The sequence below is a fragment of the Python bivittatus genome, unplaced genomic scaffold (assembly GCF_059951505.1).
Source record: "Python bivittatus isolate LINGU-HERP-01145 unplaced genomic scaffold, Pbiv_v1 ctg000530_np1212, whole genome shotgun sequence".
NCBI classification, from domain to species: Eukaryota; Metazoa; Chordata; class Lepidosauria; order Squamata; family Pythonidae; genus Python; species Python bivittatus.
The window spans coordinates 4,109,774-4,134,407 of record NW_028277085.1 but is presented as its reverse complement, the minus strand read 5'-3'; the positions used below and the strand labels follow the sequence as shown (position 1 = coordinate 4,134,407).

Sequence of the window (24,634 nt, the reverse complement as noted above, 5' to 3'; positions counted from 1 at the left end):
CCCGGCGCGGCGGGTGGGGCCGGGCAGGGGCCGGGGCCGGGGCCGGGGCTGGGGCTGGGGCGGCGAGGCCTGCAGCGGCGCGGCGATGCGGCCAGGATGGCGGTCTCGGGGCTGAAGGCCGAGCTGCGGCTGCTGGAGTCCATCTTCGGCCGCGACCACGAGCGCTTCCGCATCGTCTCCTGGAAGCTGGACGAGCTGCACTGCCACTTCGTGCCGCTGCCCGCCGGCCCCGGCCCCGGCCCCGGCCCGGCCCCGCCGCCGCCGCCGCTGGCCATCCACTGCAACATCACGGTGCGGAGGGGGGGGCGTGGGGGGGTGGGGGTCCCCCTCCCCCTCCCCCTCCCGGCGGGGCACCCTCTCTCGGCCGCCCCCCAGCGCTGCCCGGGACCGGCAGGCTGCAGCACCCCCGGGGCAGTCGGGGCTGCCTCTTTGGCCCCAGCCCTCCCCCTTGTCTTCTAAGCTGCCGTGGGGGGGGGGGTTCATTGCTGCATGGGAGGAGTGGGGCTGAAGGAGCCCCCTTTGGAGAGCAGGCGCTGCTGGGGTCCTCGAAAGAGGATGCTCCCAAAGGTGGAGGGGCGAGCAGAAGGCCAGGCTAGACAGGGAGGGGGAAGTAGGAAAAGTCTGAGCCCTACAAACTGCGGGTGAACTCTGTGCAGGCTCAGAAGCTGGAGCGTTTCGCAGACCCGGATTGCCCGAAGCTCAGGAAAGCTTGGGGGGACTGGCAGGGAGGCCTCGGGACACGCTGATGAGCTGGCCTTCCCTGCAAAGGTGTGGGGGTACTACGTTTCCCATCTTAGAGACCCTGCCCACCTTTCCTGGGAGAAAATCCGGCTGCGGTGTGAATTGTTTTCCTGTCCTCCGGAGTAACTTCCCATTAAGATCTCTCTCTCTCTCTCTCTCTCTCTCTCTCTCTCCGGAAATGGGGTTTGTCTCCAAAGTTTTGAAAGGGTGATTCAAAAGGAAATGACCCCCACCCCACCCCACCCCACTTTAAACAGTGTCGCTTTCGTCTATCTTTTGCAACTAACAGCTTTCACACAGGAAGCTGGGGCATTGGAAAATGCTGCCCTGTTCTCCTTCCGCTTTGATTTCTGTCTTCGGAAAGGGTTGGGGTGGGGGGAAAAGGTCTTCCCCCCTTAGTTCCCCCTAGGATTCAGGAGGATATTCCCACCCACAGAAGGTGGACGTTCAAGAGGGAGGTAGTAAGTAATTGGCTTGGGGGGGGGGGAAGCCTTTCCTTTACTACCAGCTGAGAAAACCTTAACTTGAAAGCCAAGATTTGTCATCTTGAAGGAGGGAATGATAGATTTGCTAATAGGGAGGCATGCAAAAATATTACTGTCTGATCTTTAAGCTTGAGCATTAAGGAGGCTGGGTGAAGTTATTCCTGTGGCATTAAAGGAGGCTGGGTAGCCTTACTCCTACCACATTTAAAAGGAGGATGGAGCAATGGGAAAAGATTGTATAACTTGGGGTCTCTGAAACTTTGCATTGCTGTCTCCCCCTCCCTTTCAAATGATAAATGAGCTTCTAATTTATGAAAACTAATGATGGCATTGGGGGTAGAATTGGGCAAGAAGGAAATATACCTCTTAATAATTCAGACATCAAAACACAGAACTTTATAATTCTGTAACATAAAAGCTTTTTATTGGAAATAAACTATTTTAAAAAAGCCATTTATGAATCTGAAAGAAGAGCTGGTTTAATTTTGCATAATTCCCTCTTAATTTCTTGGCCCACTTTTAAGTGGCTGAACTGTAGTGAATCCAGACTTTGACATCAGCTTGTCCAGGCAGAGCAGGAATGAGTAACTGATAGCAATCCTGCTTTGCTTAATAGAGCTCAGGTTTGTGTGAGCATTTGTACGGGCAAAGCTGGAGTCCTGTAAGAACTTGTTCCTGTTTTGCCTGGACAGGCAGACCAAAGCTAGTTCTGGAACTTTGCATGCACAAACCCCTTGAAGTCCCAATTTCCCTCTCCCATATGGGATCAGGAATCGCAGTTTGACAATCCCCGGTATAATTTGCTTAAAAGCAGTGAAATATGTTTAGGCCATAGAGGGAGTTTCAAATATAGCATTTATAATGATTGGAGGAGAATTCAGTTATGGCCCAAGGGCAGTTGATGGTCTTAAATCTAATTTGGTGGTTTGGGGGAACATAAAAGCACTTGGTCCTAGAAGGCAAAATCTTCTAGAGGAAGAGGGCGCCCAGCGGGGGTGGGCTTCCTGGAGCATGGCATGGCTGGTCAGCTTACAACATTGGGGCTATCTGTGGCTCGAAAATCCTCTGTTTGCAGGCCCTGGAATGCCTTCTGAGTCTTTTAAAATTTGCCAGCATTGTTTCTGCCTTTTTAAACCAGAGCTTCACGAAAATATTAGTATAATCCCTAAAGGCAGAGCTTAAGAGTAAAAATACTCTTGAGCCATGCAGTATTTCCTTGGCAATAATATGGAAGAGGTTTGCCATTATTGCTTTTGGGGTTGTTGTTTTTTCCCAGCCTATAGTTCTGGGACACCATGGTTGTCTCCCTTCCAAATACCAACTGGATCTGGCCCTGTTTGGCTGGGTGCAGTTCTCCAAACCTCCTCCTGGGGAAAATTAAATGAGATATCAGCCCAGTGGGTCCTCTCTACATTGCCCTGCTTTTGATCATCAAAATATTTTCCCCTCCTGAACTCCCTTGAAATGTTGTTGAATGCTCTGAGACAGAAGAGAGGCCAGGAAGCCCATGGCTGTAATTCCAGCTGGTGGGCACCACTTTGGGGAATGCCATTCTGGAGAGGCAGAAGGCCCTGATAGAGCAAAGGCGAAGAATCACAGGAAACTGAGGAAAGGAGATTCCTTGGCTGGGGGGTGGAGGTGGACCAGGGTTAGAAATATATACAGAAGCTGTATATTGGCAGGAAGTGGAGAGGGGTTGGGGGGAAGAGTCAGAAAATCTCAAGGAGGCTGGCTGAGATCCAGTGGGTTGGACTAGATTGAATAAATAATCAAGCTCATCCTAGATTTGAGTGGAGACCAGAATTAGTGCAGGGACAAAAATATCCAGCTCTCCTGCTCATTAAATCTCACTTAGGTGGCTGAGATGTAGCAGGTAATTGTTTTTTTCCTGTGCTGCCAGGCATCTAAACAGTCTGGAACTCTGAGAGGGCAAGCAAACAAGTTTGGGATTTAAGGACAAGAAGTTGCTGAGGATGGGGGTGTAACTCACTGTACTTTTCTGGCCTGGTAGTACAGTAATTGTAAGATACAGTATGATTTCTTTCCCCGACTGCTGCATCTTTCTTTGGGGGAGGGGAGGGAGGAATCAGGGTCTGTACAACACAAACCATCCTGCCATTAAGGATGTTTATGGTTTTCCGTCTCAATGTAGTCTGGTTGGGTACCACCTCTTGGAGGTCAGGGCCAGAGACTTTTGCCATCACCTGCTTAATTGTGATCCTTCAAATAAGAGATGCTGAGATTTAGGCTGCCCCAGATACCTTGCCAGGTTCAGTCCCGAGGCATCCTGTACCTTTTGAGAATCAGAAGGAACATTTCAAGCTGACTAAGAAAAAAATTGAGGTTGTGCCTTGGACTGGTCTTTACCTCTGCTTCCCCCACCCTCAAATGATCATTAAGTCCTGGCATAATCCAGCAGGTCATGCAGCAGCTGCAGAAGGGCATCCTGGGAAAAGGCACAGCTGCTTTAAAGAGTTGCAGATTGATGCATACTCTAAAACTTTTTTTCCAAATTATTTTCAAAATGCTGCATGGCACTAGTGACAGCTTTAGGAACTGACTACTGAATGCCCTAGGCACCTGCCTCGCATATCAACGTTTGTTTGGGTAGCCACTGACCAGTTGGGCAAATATGCAAGCTGGCAGAAGTAAGATCTCTCTCTCCCTTCTTTGCTCAGTAGGATTTTAAAAAAATATTGGCAGTTTGGGGTGTGTTTGAAGTTGTTACACGCCATCATAGCAAATAAAACTACAGGTAGTCCTCGCTTAGCAACCAGAATTGGGACCGGCAACTCTGTCATTAAGTGCTGCGCTCACTAAGCAGAAAATCAGGTGACCACGACGGACTTACAACCTCACTTCCACTTCAGTTGTTAAGCGTGATATCACATGGCTGGGACTTATGATTTTACTTCTGTATTCTCCATTAACTCTGCTTGTCACCAGCCAGTTGTGAACTGCACAAATGGTGATCATGTGACTGCGGGATGCTGCAATAGTTGTAAATGCCAGGATTGGTTGCAAAGCTTTTTTTTTTTTACACTGTCGTAACTTTGAAAAGTCACTAAATGAGGCAGCTAGTAAATGAGGACTACCTGTAATATTAAGCATTGTGCTATGTATACATTTTACTATATACCAGCAGCCCTTTGGGCCACTGAAGTGAAACAGCTTTGCTCTAGTTTTTGCAAACATTTAAGCTTGCCTCCTTGCTGTATGCCTAATGGCCTTTCCACTTTTCTGATGGCATCGTAGTAGGTCTAGAGCAGTATTTTTCAACCTCAGCAACTTTAATGTGTGGACTTCAACTCCCAGAATTCCCCAGCCAGCTGGGGAATCTGGGAGTTGAAGTCCACATATCTTAAAAGTTGCTGAGATTGAGAAACACTGCTCTAGAGCATTTAGGATCCCAAGCACCTGCTTGGGAATAATTGTGGCAATGCACAGCAGAGAGTGTTCTGAGTAAATTCATGAGGGTTCAGGATCCATGCCCTGCATGGGGGAGGTAGGCTTCCTGGGTGGGTTGCCCTGCAGTTGGTGATGGAGTAGAAGACTAAGTTAGTCAGCTGCCAACAGCCCAGTTAGTCTGCACCTGTAAGTAACAAAAGTCTATGCTGTGAGTTGGAATGATTTGCTCATGTGTCTGGAAAGTGGAACCCAGGATCGATCTCCAGCATGATGGATTTTTTCCCCCTTGCCAAGCTGTTCTGCAGATTAGATTGACTTCCTCTGCTGCAACCATGGCTTGTTGTTGCATAGGCCAGAGTTGAATGAGTTAGCATGCCAAGCTCTAAACCACTGTTGATCAGCTGCCATGGCTTGATTCCTACAACTTGGCTGGGAGAGAGATCCTTAACCCGATCCATGACAAGGTTGATCACTTTGGTGAACAGAATCGCCTGTCAGTATACAGGTGCTGCCCTGTCGTCACTTATCAAGGCTGTGGGGCTGTTTTGGGGGTCATGGAGACTGTCCAGTAGCTGTAGGCTTTGGGTAGAAATTTGAAGATGTTGCTGCTTTAGGGACTCTTGGGTTGTGTCCTCTTACAGAGAAAGAAAAATGCAAGTTGTTCATTAGCCCTGAGGCTTCTGTACAGCTTTCTTTGGACCGGTACCTTCTCGGTGTATAGAACTGTACTTCACATCTTCTCTAGTTAGCACCATAGGGAGGACATAGCTGCTGTCAAACAGTGGGTGTTGCTCAGTTGCAAGCCATCCTTGAATTGCAGGCTTCTGTGTCCTTGTGAGACACTGGGCAACAAAAACAGGAATTTCAATCAAATGCCTATTCAACCTCGCCCCATGGCTGGCACGTCGCCTGCAGGAATTCCTGGATGAGGAGACCGTAGCCTTCATGCCAGGAAGATGACTAGGTGTTATTTTTGCATAGAGAGTCAGAAGAGTAGAGGTTACGGTGGTGACAATCTTTTTTGCTGGCTAATCTAAGAGAACCAGTGGTCCTACTCGCATCATCCCCACCAGTCCAACTGAGGTTGAAGGATTATGGGAGTTGTAACACAAAACATCTCCAGGACATAAGGTTGCAAGCATATTAAGGAGGCTACACATTTTAATATGCTGTCTTTCAACAGAGGTAGGCTGGGGGTGTGTGGGAAGTGTAGTCCTGTCCACCTGAATTACACAGGGGAGGTTGGCTACTCTCCTACAAAGTGTGTTCTTTCTGGCAGCTACATTTTGCTGACCCTGGGAGAAGCTGATTACTTGTCCCCTGCTCCCAAAAGGGTCCTTAGCCTAGAACTCGGGCCCCACTCCAAGTAAAACCAACGTAAACTGTTTGTGAATGATGTCAACTCCCAGTCTCCATGCATGGAGGTGCTGTGTTGCGCAGAACAAACAAGATGTGCTTTCTCTCTTGCCCCTTCAAAAGGGAATTGTCTGTTCCACCTGGGACAAAGCATTGTATTCAGGTAAAATCCTTATGCAGTTAAGCGGTGAAGCCGTCAACACTCTGGATAATGAAAGCAGCCAGGCCAATTTGTCCTGGCAGTTAGACTCCTTTCACGTCACGGGGATGCACTTTGGATCCTTTTGGATGCCGTCCAGTTGTGGCACCTAGCTGACCTTGGCTCATCTTGGAAGCTAAGCCGGGCCAACCCTGGTTAGTATTTGGGTGGGGAACTTCTGGGGAATTCCAGAAGTGCTGGGTAAACAGGGAAGTTGAAAAAAGAAAACAGCAAACCCCCTTCCATAAAACTGCCAAGAAAACGATATGGGCTTTGTAGGCAAAGAGTCATGGTAGCCTGTGGTATTCAAAAATCAGAAGCCGTGCGGGAGCACCTTTCACCCTAATGTGTTTTATTAAAATGCCTTTTAGTGAAATGTGTTAGATTGAAAACTGCTCCCACAGTCCTCCTGATACGATACGGGGGGCTTGGTAATTCAGAGGCAGGTTGGAAAAAGACAGTGCAAATATTGTGGTAGCAAGCAGCAAGTCCAATCACAGTATTAAAATAAAGCCGACTTAGACTCTTTGATCCGAAGGTGTGCAAAATGGCTTCTCATTAGGACTGCTTGTTTTCTTATCTGCTAATTGCTGAGAACAAGTATGGGCTCCTCCATCTCCATCAGAAGGTGAATTCCCACCAACTGCAGATGGAGGAACAATGATGGGGCCGCACATTTCTCTGCGTCTAGGAAACGGTTTTGTTGCGAGGAGGCCAGCAGCCCTCTCCCTGATGATTTATTCTTCTACCTGCAGGGACTGTGTCTGTTTGAAGAGACTGCGATGGTGGGAGATCACTGGGCCTGACACCTTTAAGAAACCTGGCAGATGCTGAGCTGGGGAAATAATTCTAGCAAGTGGGGAAACCAACATGATTATGAATGGCTCATGGGGGGGTATTGTGGTTGGCCACAGTCAGGGTTTGAGTAGAACAGTTGGAGTAAAGTAAAATGGAGAAATGAAGATTATGGGCAGAGAAAGTTCTTGTGAACAAAAGCTGGTTAGCTGGTGTGGGTCTTCCGGGCTGTCTGGCTGTGGTCTTGAAGTCTTGAAGATCACGGCCATACAGCCCGGAAGACCCACACCAGCCATCGTATGCTGGCCGTGAAAGCCTTCGACAATACAAAAGCTGGTTACTTGCTGTCCAGGGCAATGTTTCTCGCCTTTGCTCATGAGGTTCAGCTGGTGTGTGAAAGCCAGAAAGTTGCTTGCTTCTTTGTGGCTAAGTGGGTGGTGGGAACCCAATCACTGTGGTTTGTAATCCATGATTTATTGGGTTGTGGGAAGCCTGCACAAGAAGACACAATCCACAAGGGAGCGGTGAGGGATGCTGGAAGTTGTCACTCAGCAAGATCTGCAGGGCTTCAGGTCCCCGTTGCTGCTTTAAACCCAACCCTGAATGAATGGCGAGGTCAGCTAGCCATTTAAATTTCTTTCCAGCACTCACGTCTGGGACATTACACTTCCCCAGCTTGGAACTGGCCTGTCTGCACTTACATCATGTCTTAATGCGATTCCTGAGTTCAGTTCTGCCGTTCCTTGCACAGCAATCTAGTCTTTTTCTGAGTTGGATCAACTTCTTGCTTCTACAGATCTCCTGTCCTCCTTGTTAGGGGCTTTCTCTCTCCCCACCCTAGAGAAGAAGCTCTCTTGGGGAAGAAGAGCCAGCCACGGAGAGCAGAGGGCTCCCTTTGGCCCAGGAGAGGTGGTGCTTGGAGTGTGGCGGTTCACAATGTCAGATTACATTGACCCATAGCTTTGCATAGTTATCACAGGGACTTCTCCAGGTTCCTTAGAAGGGTGGGACTCTTGTCTTGCTTTCCAAGGAAGAGTGAAAATGCCATTTTCTGCCAAGGGTGGTAGAGTCTGTCGTGGTGGCTGCATGTGCAAGATAGGTTTTGCCTGTCTGTGAACTCTGATAAACAGGAACTGCCTCCCACTGGCCAGACAGGAACCTTTGTTTCCTTTCTGGGGCCGGAGATGCTGGAAGTGTCTCTTTCGTTTTCAGTGTCTGTTGCCTGCTTGGGTGAAGGCAGTTCTGGTTGCATCAGCAAAGCAAGCTGATTGCACCACAAGATGAAGTGGTGGGGTTTATTTTCTGGAGCATCCATCCTCCAACTCTTAGAATTCCCAGGGTGACGCTATGGGATTTGGGAGTCTTTTTCCTCTTGCACCTATCCAAAACATCTACATTCTGCCTTTTCTCCAACAGTACCCTAGGCAGAAAAAGTTTTTTTTAGAACTTTTAGAAAAGACCATTTTAGAATTGTTCGCCACCCAGAGTCGCTTGGCTGAGATGGGTGGCTATAGAAAATAAATAAATAATTGTTCAGGTGACTTATCTTTTCAGATGTTAAACCTTCCATAACTCAGACAGTAGCAAAATGTAGTGCAGCAACAGTAAAAATGAGCCATCAGTTACCACAAGGCCTCCCACAGCGGGAGCCTCATTCTGATGTTTTTATGTAATTTTGTATAATCCTGTTCCCGTTTGGGGTTGTATGTTTCTCTCCTTTGGCTCTAAATAATAAAATCTGCTTACCTATTGCAACTGAAAAGCCTTTGGTTTGGGGAAGGATGCAGGAACCCTTTAGCGTAGCTGGGTGTAATGATATGTGGGAATGACCTTGGGAGATTGGGCCAAAAGATACTGTGAAGGGAATGGTCAGATAAGAGGAAGCATAGCCCACAGCTGGATAGTGGGTGGGAGAAGAGGCTCAGAAGGGACCCTCCCTAGTTTCTCAGGCTGTAAAGGAGATGGGAGAGAGATTTGCAAGATTCTGTTAATGTAACCTTACAATAAAGTAGAATTAGCTCATCTGGCCATATTTCCTGTCTGGTCTACCTCGCAAAGCTGACACTGGGCCACCTTTTGAAGACTGGGATGTAACCCTTTTTTTTAAAGGTGCAAGCCTCGGGATTCCACAAAAGTAATGTGAGCAGGTGGGTGGGCTGAGAGCTATTCCTTGCTTCGATTGTGCTAAGCCTTTTGTTCTCCTAAAAATGCAGGAGTCTTACCCGTCTTCATCGCCAATATGGTTCGTGGAATCAGATGACCCCAACTTGACTTCAGTGCTGGAGCGATTAGAGGACATTAAAAGCAATACTTTGGTGAGGAATCACTTCTCTGACTTCCTTTAATCTGACCCGAAGTGCTGAATTGTGTCTCGGGTTCAAATCTTGGAAGGATATTGTTTTTAATTGAGTTCAACTCGGATAGCTTAGCGCTGATCAAGTGAAGCCCTTCCCAAAATAACAATTATCTCGTCAGTTTGTTTTAATGATTAGCTGCAGAGCTAAAGAACTTTCACAAATCTTTTAGCAACTGCAGGCAGGGAGCTGAATGAATAGAAAGTGCTCGACGTGGGAAACCTGCCTGCAGTGTGCTACTGAAGAAAACAATTTTTGCAAACCACTTAGATAGGTTATTATTTTGATTTACATCCCAGCGTTCTGCATATGCAAGAGAACGAAAGCTGGGAGGAAGGGTTCTCTTTCAAAACATCATTTCCAGCACCTTGAATGCATCGTGTAGAAAATAAAAAGAGCATTCCTCTTATCACTGTCCTGCAGCGGGCTGGATCCTCACTTGAAATACTGGCTTCTGCATTCTCCTTTGTCTTTAGTCATGCTGCAGATCTCTTAGAAGGCTTTTTATTGGCAAACTTAATTGTCTCCCTGCTGGCGCTTAGAATCCATTTTTAATGTTTTTATGTGCAGCAGTACTTCCTGGAGTTGGGTTTTTGAGTTGTTGTTAGTTTTTTTTCACTAAGCCACCTGCCAAAGATTTTATTTTCCAAGGTGGGAGAATCATTGGCTAATTTCAAGATCTCTCTGCATGTGGAAAGTTAATAGAGCAGGGAGAAGGCTTCTAGACAAGCTTTGCTATACTGATTTTCCATGCCCTCTGGCATGAATGTATTACAGGTAGTCCTCACTTAACAATCATTCATTTAGTGACTGTTCAAAGGTACAACAGTGCTAAAAACCGACATATGACCAGTGCCCGAAGTTGCGACCGTCCCACCACCCCTGTGGACATGTGATCGCGATCCGGGCGCTTGGCAGCCAGCTTGCACTTACAACAGTTGCAGCGTCCTGGGGTCACATGATCACAATTTACAACCTTCCTAGCCAGCTTCTGGAAAGCAAAATCAATGGGGAACTATGTGATTCACTTGACAACTGTGTGATTCGCTTAATAATCATGGTAATTTGCTTAACGACCGCCCCACAACAACCAATTTTCTGGTCCCTATTGTGGTCATTAAGCGAGGACTACCTGTATCAGAGGAGCAGTGAATCAAGGCTTTCTCTGCCCCCCTTCCTAGAATGATTGGAACAGGGTGAGCTACTGCAGAGGGAAATTTAGTTAGGACTAAAGATCAAACACTAATAATGTAAGTACTTGGTGCTTCCTTGATCCACTGATTAATTAACAGACATTTGTTTAAGAGGCAGTGGTCTTTTTGCTTATGACTCAAGAAAAACCAGTGGTGCTTGTGGGATGTGAGCTGAAGAGAAATCTTCTTTGAAAAAAAACACAAGCCATTTATTCTCCCTTTGAATTTCTTCCGCAGCTTCTCCAGCAGCTGAAGCGATTGATCTGTGACCTCTGCAGATTATACAATCTTCCTCAGCATCCGGATGTTGAAATGTTAGATCAACCATTGCCATCCAGCCAGGTAAGGCCCAGAAATGGCTTAGGGCAGAGGACTGAAACTCCTACTAATGAGGCAGATGACTGCAGAGTTTCATTCAAGGGTGTGAAAGATGACTAAGAGGCCCGTCATTGCTGTCCGGAGCGAGTGGCTTTTTGATGCTCAGCGGTTGGTCTCCTTGCAGGCAAGGAGCATGCTTTATTTAGCTCTGCTAGCGTGGGGCCACGCCCAGAAAAGCTTGGTTTCATGTCTCAAGTCAGATTCATGGAGAGGGCAGTTTGGGTTGTCCTCTTCTTCCTGGCTTTCTCCACCCTTCCCTGCAAGTAGTCACGTGCAACAGTTCCTCTAGCTTAGTGTTTCTCGACCTTGGCCACTTGAAGATGTGTGGACTTCAACTCCCAGAATTCCCCAGCCAGCATTCAGAAGAGATGGGGGATGGCTGAAAAGGCAGAATGGCAGCTATCAGAGGGTCGCCGTATGGAGACAAGGAAGCTGTGGCCGCCCAGGGGTCTGGGCTGTTGGGAGCGTTTATTCAGCAACATCTGGAGAGCCATCAGTCCACCACCACCACCACTACTTCTGTGTGCTAAAAACATTTCACCCACACTTGCTTTATTCTTTCCCACCCAATAGTAGGTTGGAAAGAAATTATATACAGGGACTTGGGTCTTTTTGTCCCTCAGCAGAATAACTCTCTGACAATTGACCAGAGCAGGACCAAATTGGGTGCGAAGGAACCAACCAGCAACAGGGAGATGGAGTTTGAAGAGGGGAAGGCTCCAGCCAGAGGCTGTGGAGAAAAAAGTTTCTCCGCACATTCCCCCAATGCATCTCTTGAAATACTGCTGACTGCTCCATTTTAGACTAGACTAGAGCGTGTGCAGCCCCAAGTTCTCCCACTTCCCGTGCGCACACAAACATCCCACACAAGATTAAAGCAGACCCAACATGTCGCTTCATTACACAGAAGAACATACAAACTCTTCTGATGGCCTCCACTGGCAAAGAGGTTGCAAGGAATGCCAGAAGCTGTGCTCTGCGTGCATTCCCTAACCTCGTGGCCCCAATATTGTGGATGAGAGTCTCAAACTGACCTGCCGCGCCAAGGCCACCAAATAAGCTAGTGGAACTCAGCCTCGTAGCTGCTGTGCCCCATCTGCTGCCTGCTTCTTTGTGAAAAAGCAAACGCTCATTTAATTGATGAGAACATGGGTTTTGTTTTGTTCCAGAATGGAACGACTGAAGAGGTTACATCGGAAGAGGAAGAGGAGGAAGATATGGGTGAAGTATGTCTTTGTTGGCTTGCAGCTTGCTTTCCTCCTCGCTCTTGCTTCCGGTTGCTTTTAATCTGTCGAGGAAAAGAAGATTGGAAGCTGTAAGGAATACATCAGACGGCCACCAATATTGCTCCATCCTGCTGCCCTCCAGATGTTCTGGACTCTAGCCACCAGTTGCTGACCAGTTAACTCAAGCTTATGCCAATGATGGTCCCTCATATCTGGGAGGCGTCAAGTTGCCTTCTGTACCTTCTGGTTCCACTTCTTAGAAAGCCCCTCTGTTTGAACCAGTTGGAACCAGTTTGATCTCAGTCCAGATCTTCATGCTTTCCTCCAGTGCCCTGATTGGGGCATTGTAAGCCTTGCCCATTCCTATCAGCCCACTGCAAAGTAAAGTGTTTGCACTCATGCGTTCAGGTGGCTCCTCCAGGACGAGAAAAATGGGTATCCCACACAACCTGCCAAGCTGTTGATGTGTTTCTAAGCAATCTGTTGCTTCTGCTTTCCAGCAGTCTGCACCCTTGTCTTGTAGGACATCGATCTGGATCATTATGACATGAAGGAGGAAGCACCTGCAGACGGGAAGAAATCCGAGGATGATGGCATTGAGAAGGAGAATCTGGCCATTTTGGAAAAAATCCGAAAGAATCAAAGGCAAGATCACCTAAATGTAAGTGCTTGATAGGTGAGCGGAAAGCAATCCATTAGAAAGTTTATAGCACTTCACTGTATGTAAAATATGAAAGTGGATGGGGTGCATTAGAGACACACCAGGCTGTTTCATTGGCATTTAATTCATATTATTTTAGATTTTGAACGACCACCTTGTAACTGTCTACATTATATGGTGTTTTTATTTTGCATTTTATTCGAGTTGATTGTTCATATTTGTATTTAAATTGTGGGGGTTTTCAGTGTGTGTTTCTTTAAACAGTCCATACAGCTAAATAATAAATAAATGCCAGAAAAACAGGGATCCAAAATTTGCTTGCTGTGGTTGAGTGCAGGTTCAAAATCCACATCCTTCTTAGCAGGAAGATAAAAAGGGAGAATAGGTATTCATTCCTAAATAAATCTTAGATTCTCAATATTGGGGCATGTATTTGGTGCAAAATATATCCTAGATTTGACTTCTGAGGCATCCAATTTTTTAAAAATGAGGATAGGAATGTTTCTGTTAGAAGGTTCCTGTTAGCCAGCAATTGTTAAGGGGATATTGGTCTTTTCTGGTGTAATCTAGGGATTTCAGTGAAACAAAACCAATTCCAGTTTCTTATCCTAACATTGCCTCTTGGCATTCTCCTCATCTCTTGTCTTAAAGATACAGCAGCTTAGATGAATATAAATAAAATATAAACCCACAGGACAGAAATGCTTGCACTCTTCCACCCATCTGTCATCCAGGTCTGCTTAGACATTAACACTCTAAAACAGACGTATTGTCGAAGGCTTTCACGGCCAGCATACGATGGCTGGTGTGGGTCTTCCGGGCTGTGTGGCCGTGTTCTGGAAGTTTTGTTTCCTAACGTTTCGCCAGCATCTGTGACCGGCATCTTCAGAGAGCAGGAGCACAGACAGGAGCAGGATGATGTGACCCTTTTGTGGGTATTTATAGAGATCTGAAGGGGGGGGGTTGGGGATGTGTGGTGGGGGGGTTGGGTTTGGCTTAACGAGTGGCTGCTTGTTTTGGTGTCAGAATATGTGTGTATCTTCCTGGGGATTAGGCAGGGTTTTTTCTTCTATTGAGTTGTTAACGAGGGGCTGCTGGGGTGATTAGTATGTTCATTGTGTGAACTGTTCACACGTCCTGGTGGTTGAGCTGAGTTCGTTGACCTTTTGCAGGCTGTATTTTTCAGGATTGGTAGCCAGGTTTTGTTGATTTTTAGACTCTCCTCTTTTTTATATGAAGCTGTGCTTCCCGGTATAGCCTGGTATAGTGGCTGTTGGTGTTGTCCAGTATCTCTGTGTTTTCAAATAGGATTTTGTGTCCAGTGTGCTTGAGAGCATGTTCAGCTACTGCAGATTTTTCTGGTTGTTGTAGTCTGCAGTGTCTTTCATGTTCTTTTATCCTGGTCTGGATGCTGCGTTTTGTGGTCCCGATGTATACTCTGAAGATGCTGGTCACAGATGCTGCCGAAACGTTAGGAAACAAAACTTCCAGAACATGGCCACACAGCCCGGAAGACCCACACCAGCCATCACTCTAACACAGAGCTTCTCAACCTTGGGCACTTTAAGATGTGTGGCTGGGGAATTCTGGGAGTTGAAGTCCACACATCTGAAAGTTCCCAAGGTTGAGAAACACTCCTCTAAAATACTGGATCGGTTTTGCTATGTTAGTGATGGCTAGCTTTAATTTTAAAAAGGAGAGAAGTCCTAGTATTTTTCCTCAAAACTTCAGAAAATTAAGCTTTTCCCTCTCTTTCCCTCTCCAGGGTGCAGTTTCTGGGTCCGTCCAAGCTTCAGATCGACTTATGAAAGAACTCAGGGATATATATAGGTCACAAAGTTATAAGACAGGTAACTGATTTCCTTTTTTAATGGAGCAAATATCTTACGGCATAGAGTTTTTTGGTGAGCATAACTGAAGCTATGATTCCCAACCTGCTTAACTGAGTTAAAATCCATGGGATGCTTTTAAAAGAACGTGCATAGATTTGCATTATCAGTATGTAAAAATTTGGAATTATATGATGTTTTATATTTGTGTGTGTGAGATACAATATGATATTTATATGATCTTATATGATTCTTTATCCAGCAGCCGTGTGGTCAGGAAATTATTTCTAAGTGAATTATCTCCCTTGGGCGTCCTTTTTCAAAATACGCTTTTTTAAAGCTCACTTTTTCTTTTTCAATTGAAATGAAAACATTTTCTACACCTTCTCAAAATACCACAGGTGAAATTATAAACAGACGTCAGGAGTCCTGGGTATTTGCATACCTCAGAGAAAGTGTTAATAATGTCAGGTTCATAGTCCTTTGCACACCATTGCTCCAGACCTCTGTCCCAATTAAATTCAGTAGCACCTCCTTGGCCATAAGGAGGGATGATGAGAGAGACTCTACTTTTTAGCTGAAAATTATTTTTTTTGGGCTTTTTGCAAAAAAATGCAGCAAGTAAGAAAAATTAATCCCTCCCCCCCCATTATCTATTTTCTACTGATTGTTTCATCTGCTTAACTAAGCAGAAGGCTTCCTGTTGTGTCTTCTCTGTTCTGCATGATGAAGCACCACTTGATTTATCTCCTCTGGTATATATTTTTTACAGTTGCCCTTTCTAACTGTAGATACTGACGGAGCAAGAATGCTTGCTATAAACAGTAGTAAGGTGTTGGGTAAATTCAGTTCTGGTGCCCACAACAAATGGTAACGTCCGGAATGGTGCAGGGTCACTGTGGTTGTTTTAGTTCTGTGTCTGTCTTTTGCACCTGGTTAAATAGCTGCATCTTAGAATCCTAGTTTTTTAAAACAACCAACAAAATTGCAATCTTTCCAAGATAATCATCTCACCATACAGAATCCTTCAATTATGTTAATGGATATATCAGAGAGCTCTTTACTTGCCACCTCAAGAGGGAATTGTGCATTTAGTTTGTCAACACCTGCACGTTGCTTTTCTCCTATGGATTGGCCAATTACACAGTTGTCCTCTCTGTTCCTTATATAGTCCGGTATCTGAAATAGCACAGCAGGGGAATAAAGGGAATCGTAATGTCTGGATCATCTCTGTATTGAATTGCAAGGCTCTTAGTGGTAATTTTCCAAAGATCAAGCGGTATCTAGGGGGCTCTGTCAGTTCAGTGTATTTATGCTATACCAACAGAAATAGCATTCACGGCTAACAAAAGTATCTATTTAGATCTGTGTTTAATGGCAGAAATAGTACATATTCCCTGAAAATCATCTTTGTAAACTTTCCTCACTCCAGCCAGTTGCTCCAGAGATCTCGAAAGTGGGTTACTGTTGCAGCTTCTAAAGAGGGTGGCCAGAATTAATTTTAAAATTTCCAAAAACTGTAAAATGTGCTTGTTGGAACTAATTATGGAATTTGTTGGTCTGAGCATCAAACTTTATTAATAGGTAGTAATGGAGATGTCATATTTCAATGGACTGTGTGCATTACAGCTTCCCTTCCCTTCCCTTCCCTTCCCTTCCCTTCCCTTCCCTTCCCTTCCCTTCCCTTCCCGATTTGATTCTTTAATTCCTTGACAGAAAAAGTTAGGATGTCCTTTAAAAATCTAGTTAAGATCTGGAACCCTCATGGCAGATGGCAGCTCCTAGCTAAGCAGGGTCTGACCCAGTTAATTCTTGGATGGCAAACCACCAGGATACCCCAGAGACTAGGTGCTAGCTATCTGCAGTTTAACGTTTATGATACAGAGCAGTAACCCCACCGAGAAAAACTTGTGTTTGCTCTTTGTAAAGATCCAGGATGTCATGGAGCAGCTGTGGTTTGAAAGAGGACATTTCATGCACTGAACATCTGGCGTTGTCCATCTGTTTCTGTCAATACTGTGATAGATATATGGATAGGAGGCTTATCCAGGCAAAAGTAAAACTTTCACAACCTGGGAAGTCTTAATATTCAGCTATACAGAGAATGGAGAACCTCACTGATATCTGCTGAATGTATGTGTGAATGCATGTATTCCCACACACATGTTGAAACACCTGCATGCAAACGGACACATGCCAGATGTCCTGAGGCCACTGCCTCTTGAGAATTTTAGTCCAGGCTCCCTATTTTCTTCCAGAAAGGGCAGCCTGCCAGCTTGATTCCTCTCTTTACTCTTTTGGAAAGGCTGCAAAGTTCATGTAGCCCATGACTCATTTTCCTCAGTGCTCCTAATACTGAATTTAGAGGTGATCTGGCATCAGAGTCTAATTTCAAGGGCAAATATCATTTGTGCCAGAAAGTCCTCTCATCCTGTTTGTACAGGCAAAGACCAGCTTAGATTTAATAACATAACCACAATGTGGGCTCTAATCTTAGTCTGTTAAGGAGCGGTTTCCTGTTGCAATAGGCTCAAAGGTCAGCTAGATGCCATTATTATGGTTGATCGCACAGTCAGCCAGATGTTTAGACTGGATTTGGCATTTTTATCCACCTGTCGAGTTCTTCACAAGGACCTGGGATTGCTCTTCGGTAAAAAGTAGGGGGAATTCTTGGAGATACGTCAGTCCCCGATACGGAAAAGAACTTCCATGTGCCAAGTTTCCTTGTATTGAAGCTTTGTGAAGTTCCCAGTCCCATTCTGAGGATGTCCATCACCTAATCATGCTCTTCTTTCTTTCATTCCCCCCCACCCCCCTGCAGGGATTTACTCAGTGGAACTTGTAAATGACAGTCTGTATGAGTGGCACGTGAAACTTTTAAAGTAAGTCTACTTTGTTTTCCCACTGCCCTGTACTGTGTCAAGAGCAACGACTAACACTGTGTAAGAACACAGATCTCAGACTTCCCCTCTCCCCCCCCAAAAGCCTACTCTCTTGTGTTGCAGTTGAGCATCTGTACTTTGTCAGCGAAACAGCAACTTCTCTTTTGTTGAGAGTTAATCCTTTCCAGATGTGCTGAGACTACAATTCCCAGAATTCTTTGTTAGTTCCAGCACATCTGAAGAGAGGTGGGTTGGATATCATTGGCATGGCACCAAGCTATTCGTTTGATCCCTTTATTATGGGCAAGTCACTTCCTGGGAGATGGGTGAGTTTGTGCTTCGAAGGGAGCACAGGACATAGGATGGTGTTGCCAAGTTGTTTTGAAAAGAAAAAGGAAAAACCACCAACAGTCCTTTGAAATTGCAGTTGAATCATTCCAGTTCTTCCGCTGTTTCTCTTCCTTGTTACAATGGCTAGGGTTGATCCAGACAGTCCATTACATAGTGATCTCCAAGTCTTAAAAGAAAAAGAAGGAGTGGAATATATTTTGCTCAACTTCTCTTTTAAGGTAGGAAGAAAAGCACTTCACCAATGTGAGACTGTTCCTTGTAATGACTGAATGTATTCCTAGTAAATTTCAGTCCTCTTCCGAGCTGTGAGCTCATGGCTCTGGGGAGAATGGTCCTTTCCAAGATTTAGGCTAATGCTTCCCTCTTATTTGTTTTAGGATAATTTTCCTTTTGACCCTCCATTTGTAAGAGTGGTTTCCCCAGTGCTCAGTGGCGGGTAGGTCCAGTTTTTTAAAATCAGTATTGAAAATTACAAATCTGCTATTCTACTTGCATTCTGGACAATTGGAGATGCACCTCCTTCTATATTTCCTTGGAAGTTTTATAGTAAGAGAATAGTAAGAGAAGTAATGAGATTTGCAAAAGGAGAACTAACCGATCTAGCAGATCAGATGATCACAAAGAAATATGGTTTGTGGCACTAATCAAAAAGAGGGTTTTCCATGGTGTGAGAACTATCTGGAACACCTACTGCACCCAGATACAAGATGTAAGTAGCTATAACTCTGGCATTTCAGAAATCAAAACATATTTTAAATTCAGGTGTAAAGGATACTAAAACTCCGTGAACTGATCTTGGCAAACCTTAGATTTTCACATGTTCAGGTTGTCTCTTCTTGTACAGCTGCTGGGGAAAATCAGAAGGGTCTGCTTTTTCTTTAAACAAACCACAGTTCCTTGTTGCATCTGAATCTGAGCTGTGATTTGATCTCCATGACATGAGTTTAAGGAAACCATTATTTTGCAAGTTTAAATGCAAAGAGAAACTCTGGTTAATTTAGAAGGAAATACTTTTGATTTTGCAGCTGTAAAAGAGGTGGAAAAGAGAGGCCCAGAAATCTAAGGTTGGGTATCAAGAACCCTTTCCCCCCATCATTCCTGAACTGGACTATCAACGATAAATCTATTTCCTATGAGAGTGAAATATTTGCATGTGAGATATTAAGAGAAAGAGATGGTGCTTCCTAATCTAACTAGTGGAATATGAGCAAGAATTAAAATGGGTAAAATTTTAATGTTTACCAAGGTTTCCTAAGCCATTTAGAGAGCAGTAAAGTGCAATGTGAAAAATGCCCAGAATGAGAACTAGATGGTTGTCAGAAAAGGAATATTGAAATAGGTGCACAGTGCTTATCTACAGTTGGGTAATGAGCTGCATTGGGCTCGCGACAGAGCTGATTCCAAAGTGGTTTGCCTGCTCCAAAGCCGTGGATTTTACAGCTTTGATGATCTCAGTTTCCAGAGTGTCACATTTGGAATGGCCATGGTACAAACAAATAGACAAAAAAGTGATTTTTCAAATCATGTTAGAGTCTCTGGCTCCAGTGTCCATAAGTTTAACTAATGTATTGGAAGTGGTTCTTAATCTGCTATTTTGTATCCCAGGTATGTTCTTGGTGGAGGTGCTTTATGCATGGAACTTCTAACTAAACAGGTAAATACAGGACTGGAGTCTTGCCCCAGATCACTCCTTAACAATCTCCGTTTTTTTTTCCTTTGATGCTGGATTGATGGTATTGGTGGCTTAAGACTGGGGTAGACCAGAAGTAGGCTGGGAGTTCTACTGAAACTCCTTTTTTTGGATCATTATGTTGTTATCCTAAGCTTTGGTTGGCCACAGATAGACTGCAGACGCCGCAGGGGAAGCCAATACAGTGTTTCCCAGCACCACATAAGGGAGGTTTGACAAATGATGTCTCTTAGCAAAATAGTACATGTTTTCCCGTGAAAAATTTTAAATTTAATATTAACTGAGTGAAATGAGTGAAATTTTCCAAGGTTGTCAAATCCCATTTTTGTAGTCCCCCCAATACGAGAGTTTAGGGGAGCCTGTGTTCTCCCAAGATACAGGCCATTTAGCAGTCCGACTGAATGAATGCATGCCATCAAGTGTATTGTCTACTCTTAGCAGCCACATACAGTAGGTAAGATTTTCTCCAGGATGAGCTGTCCCCAACCTCGCCCTTCAGGTCTTCTAACCATGCATTCATCACCACCATAATGGACTCTGTCCATTTAATGCTGGTTGCTCTCTTCTTCTCTTTCCTTCCACATTTCCCAGCATTATAGACTTCTCAAGAGAGTTGGGTCTTCGCATAAGGTGTCCGAAGTACAATAATTTGAACAAAACAATATGTAAAAATAAAAATGGTGCCCACAGCAAGGAAAACCTGCAGTATTCCTGTGTGCCGCAAGGTTGGAAATCATTGTACTTGCTCATCTCTGGGTGGAGTTTGAAGTTTGCCTGTGGGAAGTTCTTGGCTGCATCAGATTTGGTTTCTGATCATGGTGGAACTTTTGGAAGTTGTCTTAATATCTCTGAAAGGCTCCAAATTGAGGGAAGGGTGATTGTAGAGAAATGAAATGGGAGCTTTTTCCTGATTCAAGGAGAATATCTAAGGAACTTAGTCCACCACTATGAATTTTAATGGGGTCTGGCACTCAGTTTTGCGGCTGTATTTTTCTTGCCGGAATCTGGCAATATGTATATGTTGACTTTCTCTGCTGCTCCTAATCTCTCTTCAGTAGTCTACTTTATGTTCCTTGTAGTAAATTATTGTCTTTTAGAAAGTTACAACTTTAATCCAGTCAATCTGATTTGGCAGAGACAAATCCACTGTGAACAAGTGGAAGTGGAAAGAATGCCATTATTCTGGACAGTGGTGTCCACGGAGTCAAAAAAGTCAAGATGGTGGCTGCAATGGTGCAATTACCACCTGATTTTTATGTACGTTACCCTGCGGACACCCCTGATTCCAGAGGACTTTTCTTCACATTCTTCCTCCCCCCCCACCTCCTCTTTGGTTCTAGGGTTGGAGTAGCGCCTATTCCACAGAATCAGTCATCATGCAGATTAATGCCACGTTAGTCAAAGGAAAAGCCAGAGTGCAGTTTGGGGCAAATAAGGTAAGCCTACATTAGTGTTCATTCCCAGCTATTTAAGACTTTAGTGTGTGTGTTCTACTGCAAACCAGTTGGCTTGAAAATCAGCGTCAAAGTATGGGTCACATTTGATTGTTTATTATGCAGGTTTTAAAACAAATCCATTTAACAGAAGTATGATCTGGGAGTCCTCCAGTATTCTATACAGTTGGTAGTGCCACTTTAAATTAAATTAAATGCCCTTATGTGTTGTAGTTTCCTGCTGCTCACCCTCTGTAAGGACTCAGCTTATGGGCTATTCTCAGCTGGGGTTAAGCCAGGTACTTTGCCATGCCCTCCCTCTTGGCCCAAAAACCAGGATGGTCCAGTGGGGAAGATGGTGGACTAGGAGTGGGGAGACCCAGGTTCTAGTCCCCTCACATCCATGGAAGCTTCTAGCGTGACTTTGGGCCAATCCCTCTCTCTCTTGGCCCAGCCTGCCTCACAGGATGGTTGTGAGAAAAATAGGAGAAAGGAACATTATGTACACTCCTTTAACCTCCTGTATACAGGCGGGATATAAATCTAATAAATAAATGAATTTGTCTCAACCTTGGTGGTTATATCTGCATCAAATAACCAGTGCTGAAAGGCAAGTTTCTGTTCACAAAGTGATTAAGCAGGTCTTTTTAGAGTTTCCCTGTAGAAACTCTCCTTGGTAAGTGAAACCATGGTGCAATTTACACATCCCACTAAAGTTTTTTTAAGCTCAGCATTGTTAGAACCCAGTCAATGTGGTATGCAAACCATGGTTTACATCATCAAGTGTTGATTGAACTCAAGCATTTGCAGTTTATTCAAAAGCAATGGTTAGGTTTTGCCTTACACAGCATGAAGATTTCTTTATAAGCATATGAGCTGCCAGCAGTCTCAACCTCTTCACACAAGCTGATTGTGTCAACCTTAGAAGGGGAAAAAAAACATTTAAACCAATTGTCTCTCTTCCAGAACCAATATAATCTAGGAAGAGCACAGCAGTCTTATAAATCTCTAGTACAGTTACATGAGAAAAATGGTATGTATGGTATGTATGTAACACACATAGTTTTGTAAGTATAATGTCAGAAGAGAGCAATCGAAGGGGGGGGGGGTTTAAGCTACTATACCCATGTGTATCTCTTGTGCATTTCTGTATCTGTACATTTGCCCTCATTCTGGATCTGTGAACTGAGTAATTGAGCCTTGGAATGTTGGCAATAATTAATGATTTTCTGCCTCAAACCCATTGGGTGGATGAATCCGTGGAGCTGGAGATAAAGGATGCACTTAGTTTGGTCCTGATGTGTTGATGAGAGGAGGAGAAACTTTCCTTTTAATGCTGCCCTCCTTATAGCTTCTCTCACGCTTCAGACTTGCAGAGAAGCATTGGTGTAAGGGAGGGTTAGTACAGCAGTGTGCTTCCATTTAAATGATTGATTAATTTCATTTATTTGGAGCTTCCTACCACATGGGAATACATTCTGAGGGCCTTGCAGCACCTTGGATGGATCCAAAGAGAAAAAGGTCCTTTGGACCTCACGGGAGGCACACAGAGCCCCTGTCCACAACTCTTCAGGCAGCTGCATTGTGATCCCGGGAAGCCAGGTGTTGGGTTAAGGAGCTGCAGAAAAGGCTACATTTCTGTCCCACGTGCTGCGCAAACCCTATAAGCCATGTACAAACATGGGTATTTTTTGCACAGACACTTCTATCTGCAGCATTTTTATGCGTAAGAATCCCAGCAGTGTGGTAAGCAAGTGGCCTTCAGTGGATTTCCAAGGCATCTCTCTCAGCATTCATCCTAGACTTCAGTGATACTGTATGTAATGATTGGAAAGCATAAAAGTGTCTAAAAGTGGGCTTTGCCATTGTTCCTGCATACTTGTCAGTGTGTAATTATTTTCTTCTTACAGGCTGGTTCACACCTCCAAAAGAAGATGGTTAATACTGGGGACCACACTTCTATTTGGACCAATGTCAATAAAAGATTTTATTTCCATGCAGATTCGACCATAAATGCCCCATAACAGCTAATAAAGAAATTAGTGGATAATCTGTTGATCAACACATCCAGTATAAATTAGAGCCATACAGAGTTCTGCTCATCAGTCAAATATCTTGAATGGAACAGTTTAAAACTTTCCTATATTTTCCCAGTGGATTGAGCATACCAACTTTCCCACATTTTAGTGTTTGAATCCCTCAAACTGGGTTCTTGGTTTACTAAAATATCAAATGATAGGAACGGCTTTTTCCCACCAACTTTTCTATGCACTTCGGGTTTTTTTCTCTAGAATGGACTGCAGAAAACTGCAATATATTTTATTTAAAGCCAACCAAGATGAATAAAGTTAGTTTAATAACGTGTTGTAGAGTTTTCAGATCTTGTTAAATCAATCTCTCTTTTTCCAGGCTTAAAAATTGAGAATGTTTGTAGAATTTCCAAGTTTAACAGTGATATAGAAGAAAGCTGCAATGTGAAATAATTAAAATGTGTTATTTCATGGCTGTCTTGAGATTATGAACTGTTTGGGGGCAGAAATCCATTGTTTAAGCAGAGCCAGGGTGTGCCAATAGAACTTTGCAACGGGTCATATCCACTAGGGCATCAATTTTTTGCTGGGCAGTTCTGATATTTTTTGGCTCTAGAATGCTCTTCTCAAGAAGGAGCCCTAGGTATAAAGCTTGAAGTTATTTAAAATACTAGAAAGCTTCTTTACAAGTTCAATTCTATTTACGGGTTGTTGCAATCATTTGTAGATTAATGAACTTAAAAAGCAGTTGGCAGAAATCAAGACACTCCTTATTTTTTTTTTTAAGAAGACCAGTTTTTTAAAACAAAAGCCACAGAATTCCCAGGAAGATCTTGATTCAGATCGGTTGTTCCTTTTAAATGTTGCCATAGCTATGACCGTGAGTTTTGTTCAGAAAATAATGGGGACCTGCTCTTCCTTTTTCAGGAAATGAATTTGGATTTGTAACTGCTGTGGGTCAGTAACTGCTTTATCATTGCCTTACCTTTAAAAAAAATCAGGTCTGTGTGTGTGGTTTCTTTTAGAAATGAATTTGTGTTGACTTTCTTCGTTCACCAGAATTGCATTAAAGGGATTGGCATTTTTCTTTTAAAGCCCAAAAATGTCTCGGTTCTCCTGTGCCCCACCATTGTCACCAGCAAGATTACATCTGTGCTTTCTTTGGTACCCAAGTAAATGATGATAGATGCTGGGGTTCAGTTTGAAAGAAGAGATTTGAAGACATGTGCCTGGTGGAACTCTATTTCATATGATCTTTTGAGGATGTTCTCCAGATGATTTCCAAGATTTTGGCTTACTTGGTTGTACATATTGTTTCTATGGAATTCTGTTAGCCGTCTTAAATCAGAGGACAAATTCTATGAGTTTTCTACAGCTCACTTTAAAACCTGAGGCTAATATTTTGGATACATTAATTGAATTGTTTAATATTTCCAATGGACTAGCAAAATGACAGGTGCACCCACTTGGCTTCTCTATTTTATTTTATTGGGAGTTTCATTGTGTTTTTTTTTATTTCAGAAGTATTTAGCAGTGTACAATAATCTGTAAACTTGCATCAAGTTTATGAATAAAGAACCATTTTAAGAATTCCATTTCTACTTAATGTTTCTGGAAGAGTTG

At 44.1% G+C, this 24,634-nt stretch overlaps 1 protein-coding gene across 2 annotated transcripts; it reads left to right on the top strand.

Moving 5' to 3' along the window:
• On the top strand, positions 1-24,612 carry UBE2Q2 (ubiquitin conjugating enzyme E2 Q2). 2 transcript variants are annotated; one of them, XM_088148403.1, is made up of 13 exons: positions 1-291; positions 9,198-9,299; positions 10,769-10,873; positions 12,079-12,135; positions 12,659-12,796; positions 14,562-14,646; positions 17,447-17,507; positions 17,986-18,076; positions 18,236-18,294; positions 19,464-19,512; positions 20,889-20,984; positions 21,948-22,023; positions 22,892-24,612. In XM_088148403.1, exons 1-13 carry the CDS (start codon positions 97-99, stop codon positions 22,921-22,923), a joined length of 1,146 nt encoding a protein of 381 aa, XP_088004529.1. In that variant the 5' UTR covers positions 1-96; the 3' UTR covers positions 22,924-24,612. The 2 variants fall into 2 exon arrangements, with proteins under 2 accessions (XP_088004529.1, XP_088004530.1); XM_088148404.1 differs by having other exon boundaries at positions 2-291; positions 21,948-22,014.
• The last annotated feature ends 22 nt before the right edge of the window (positions 24,613-24,634 follow it).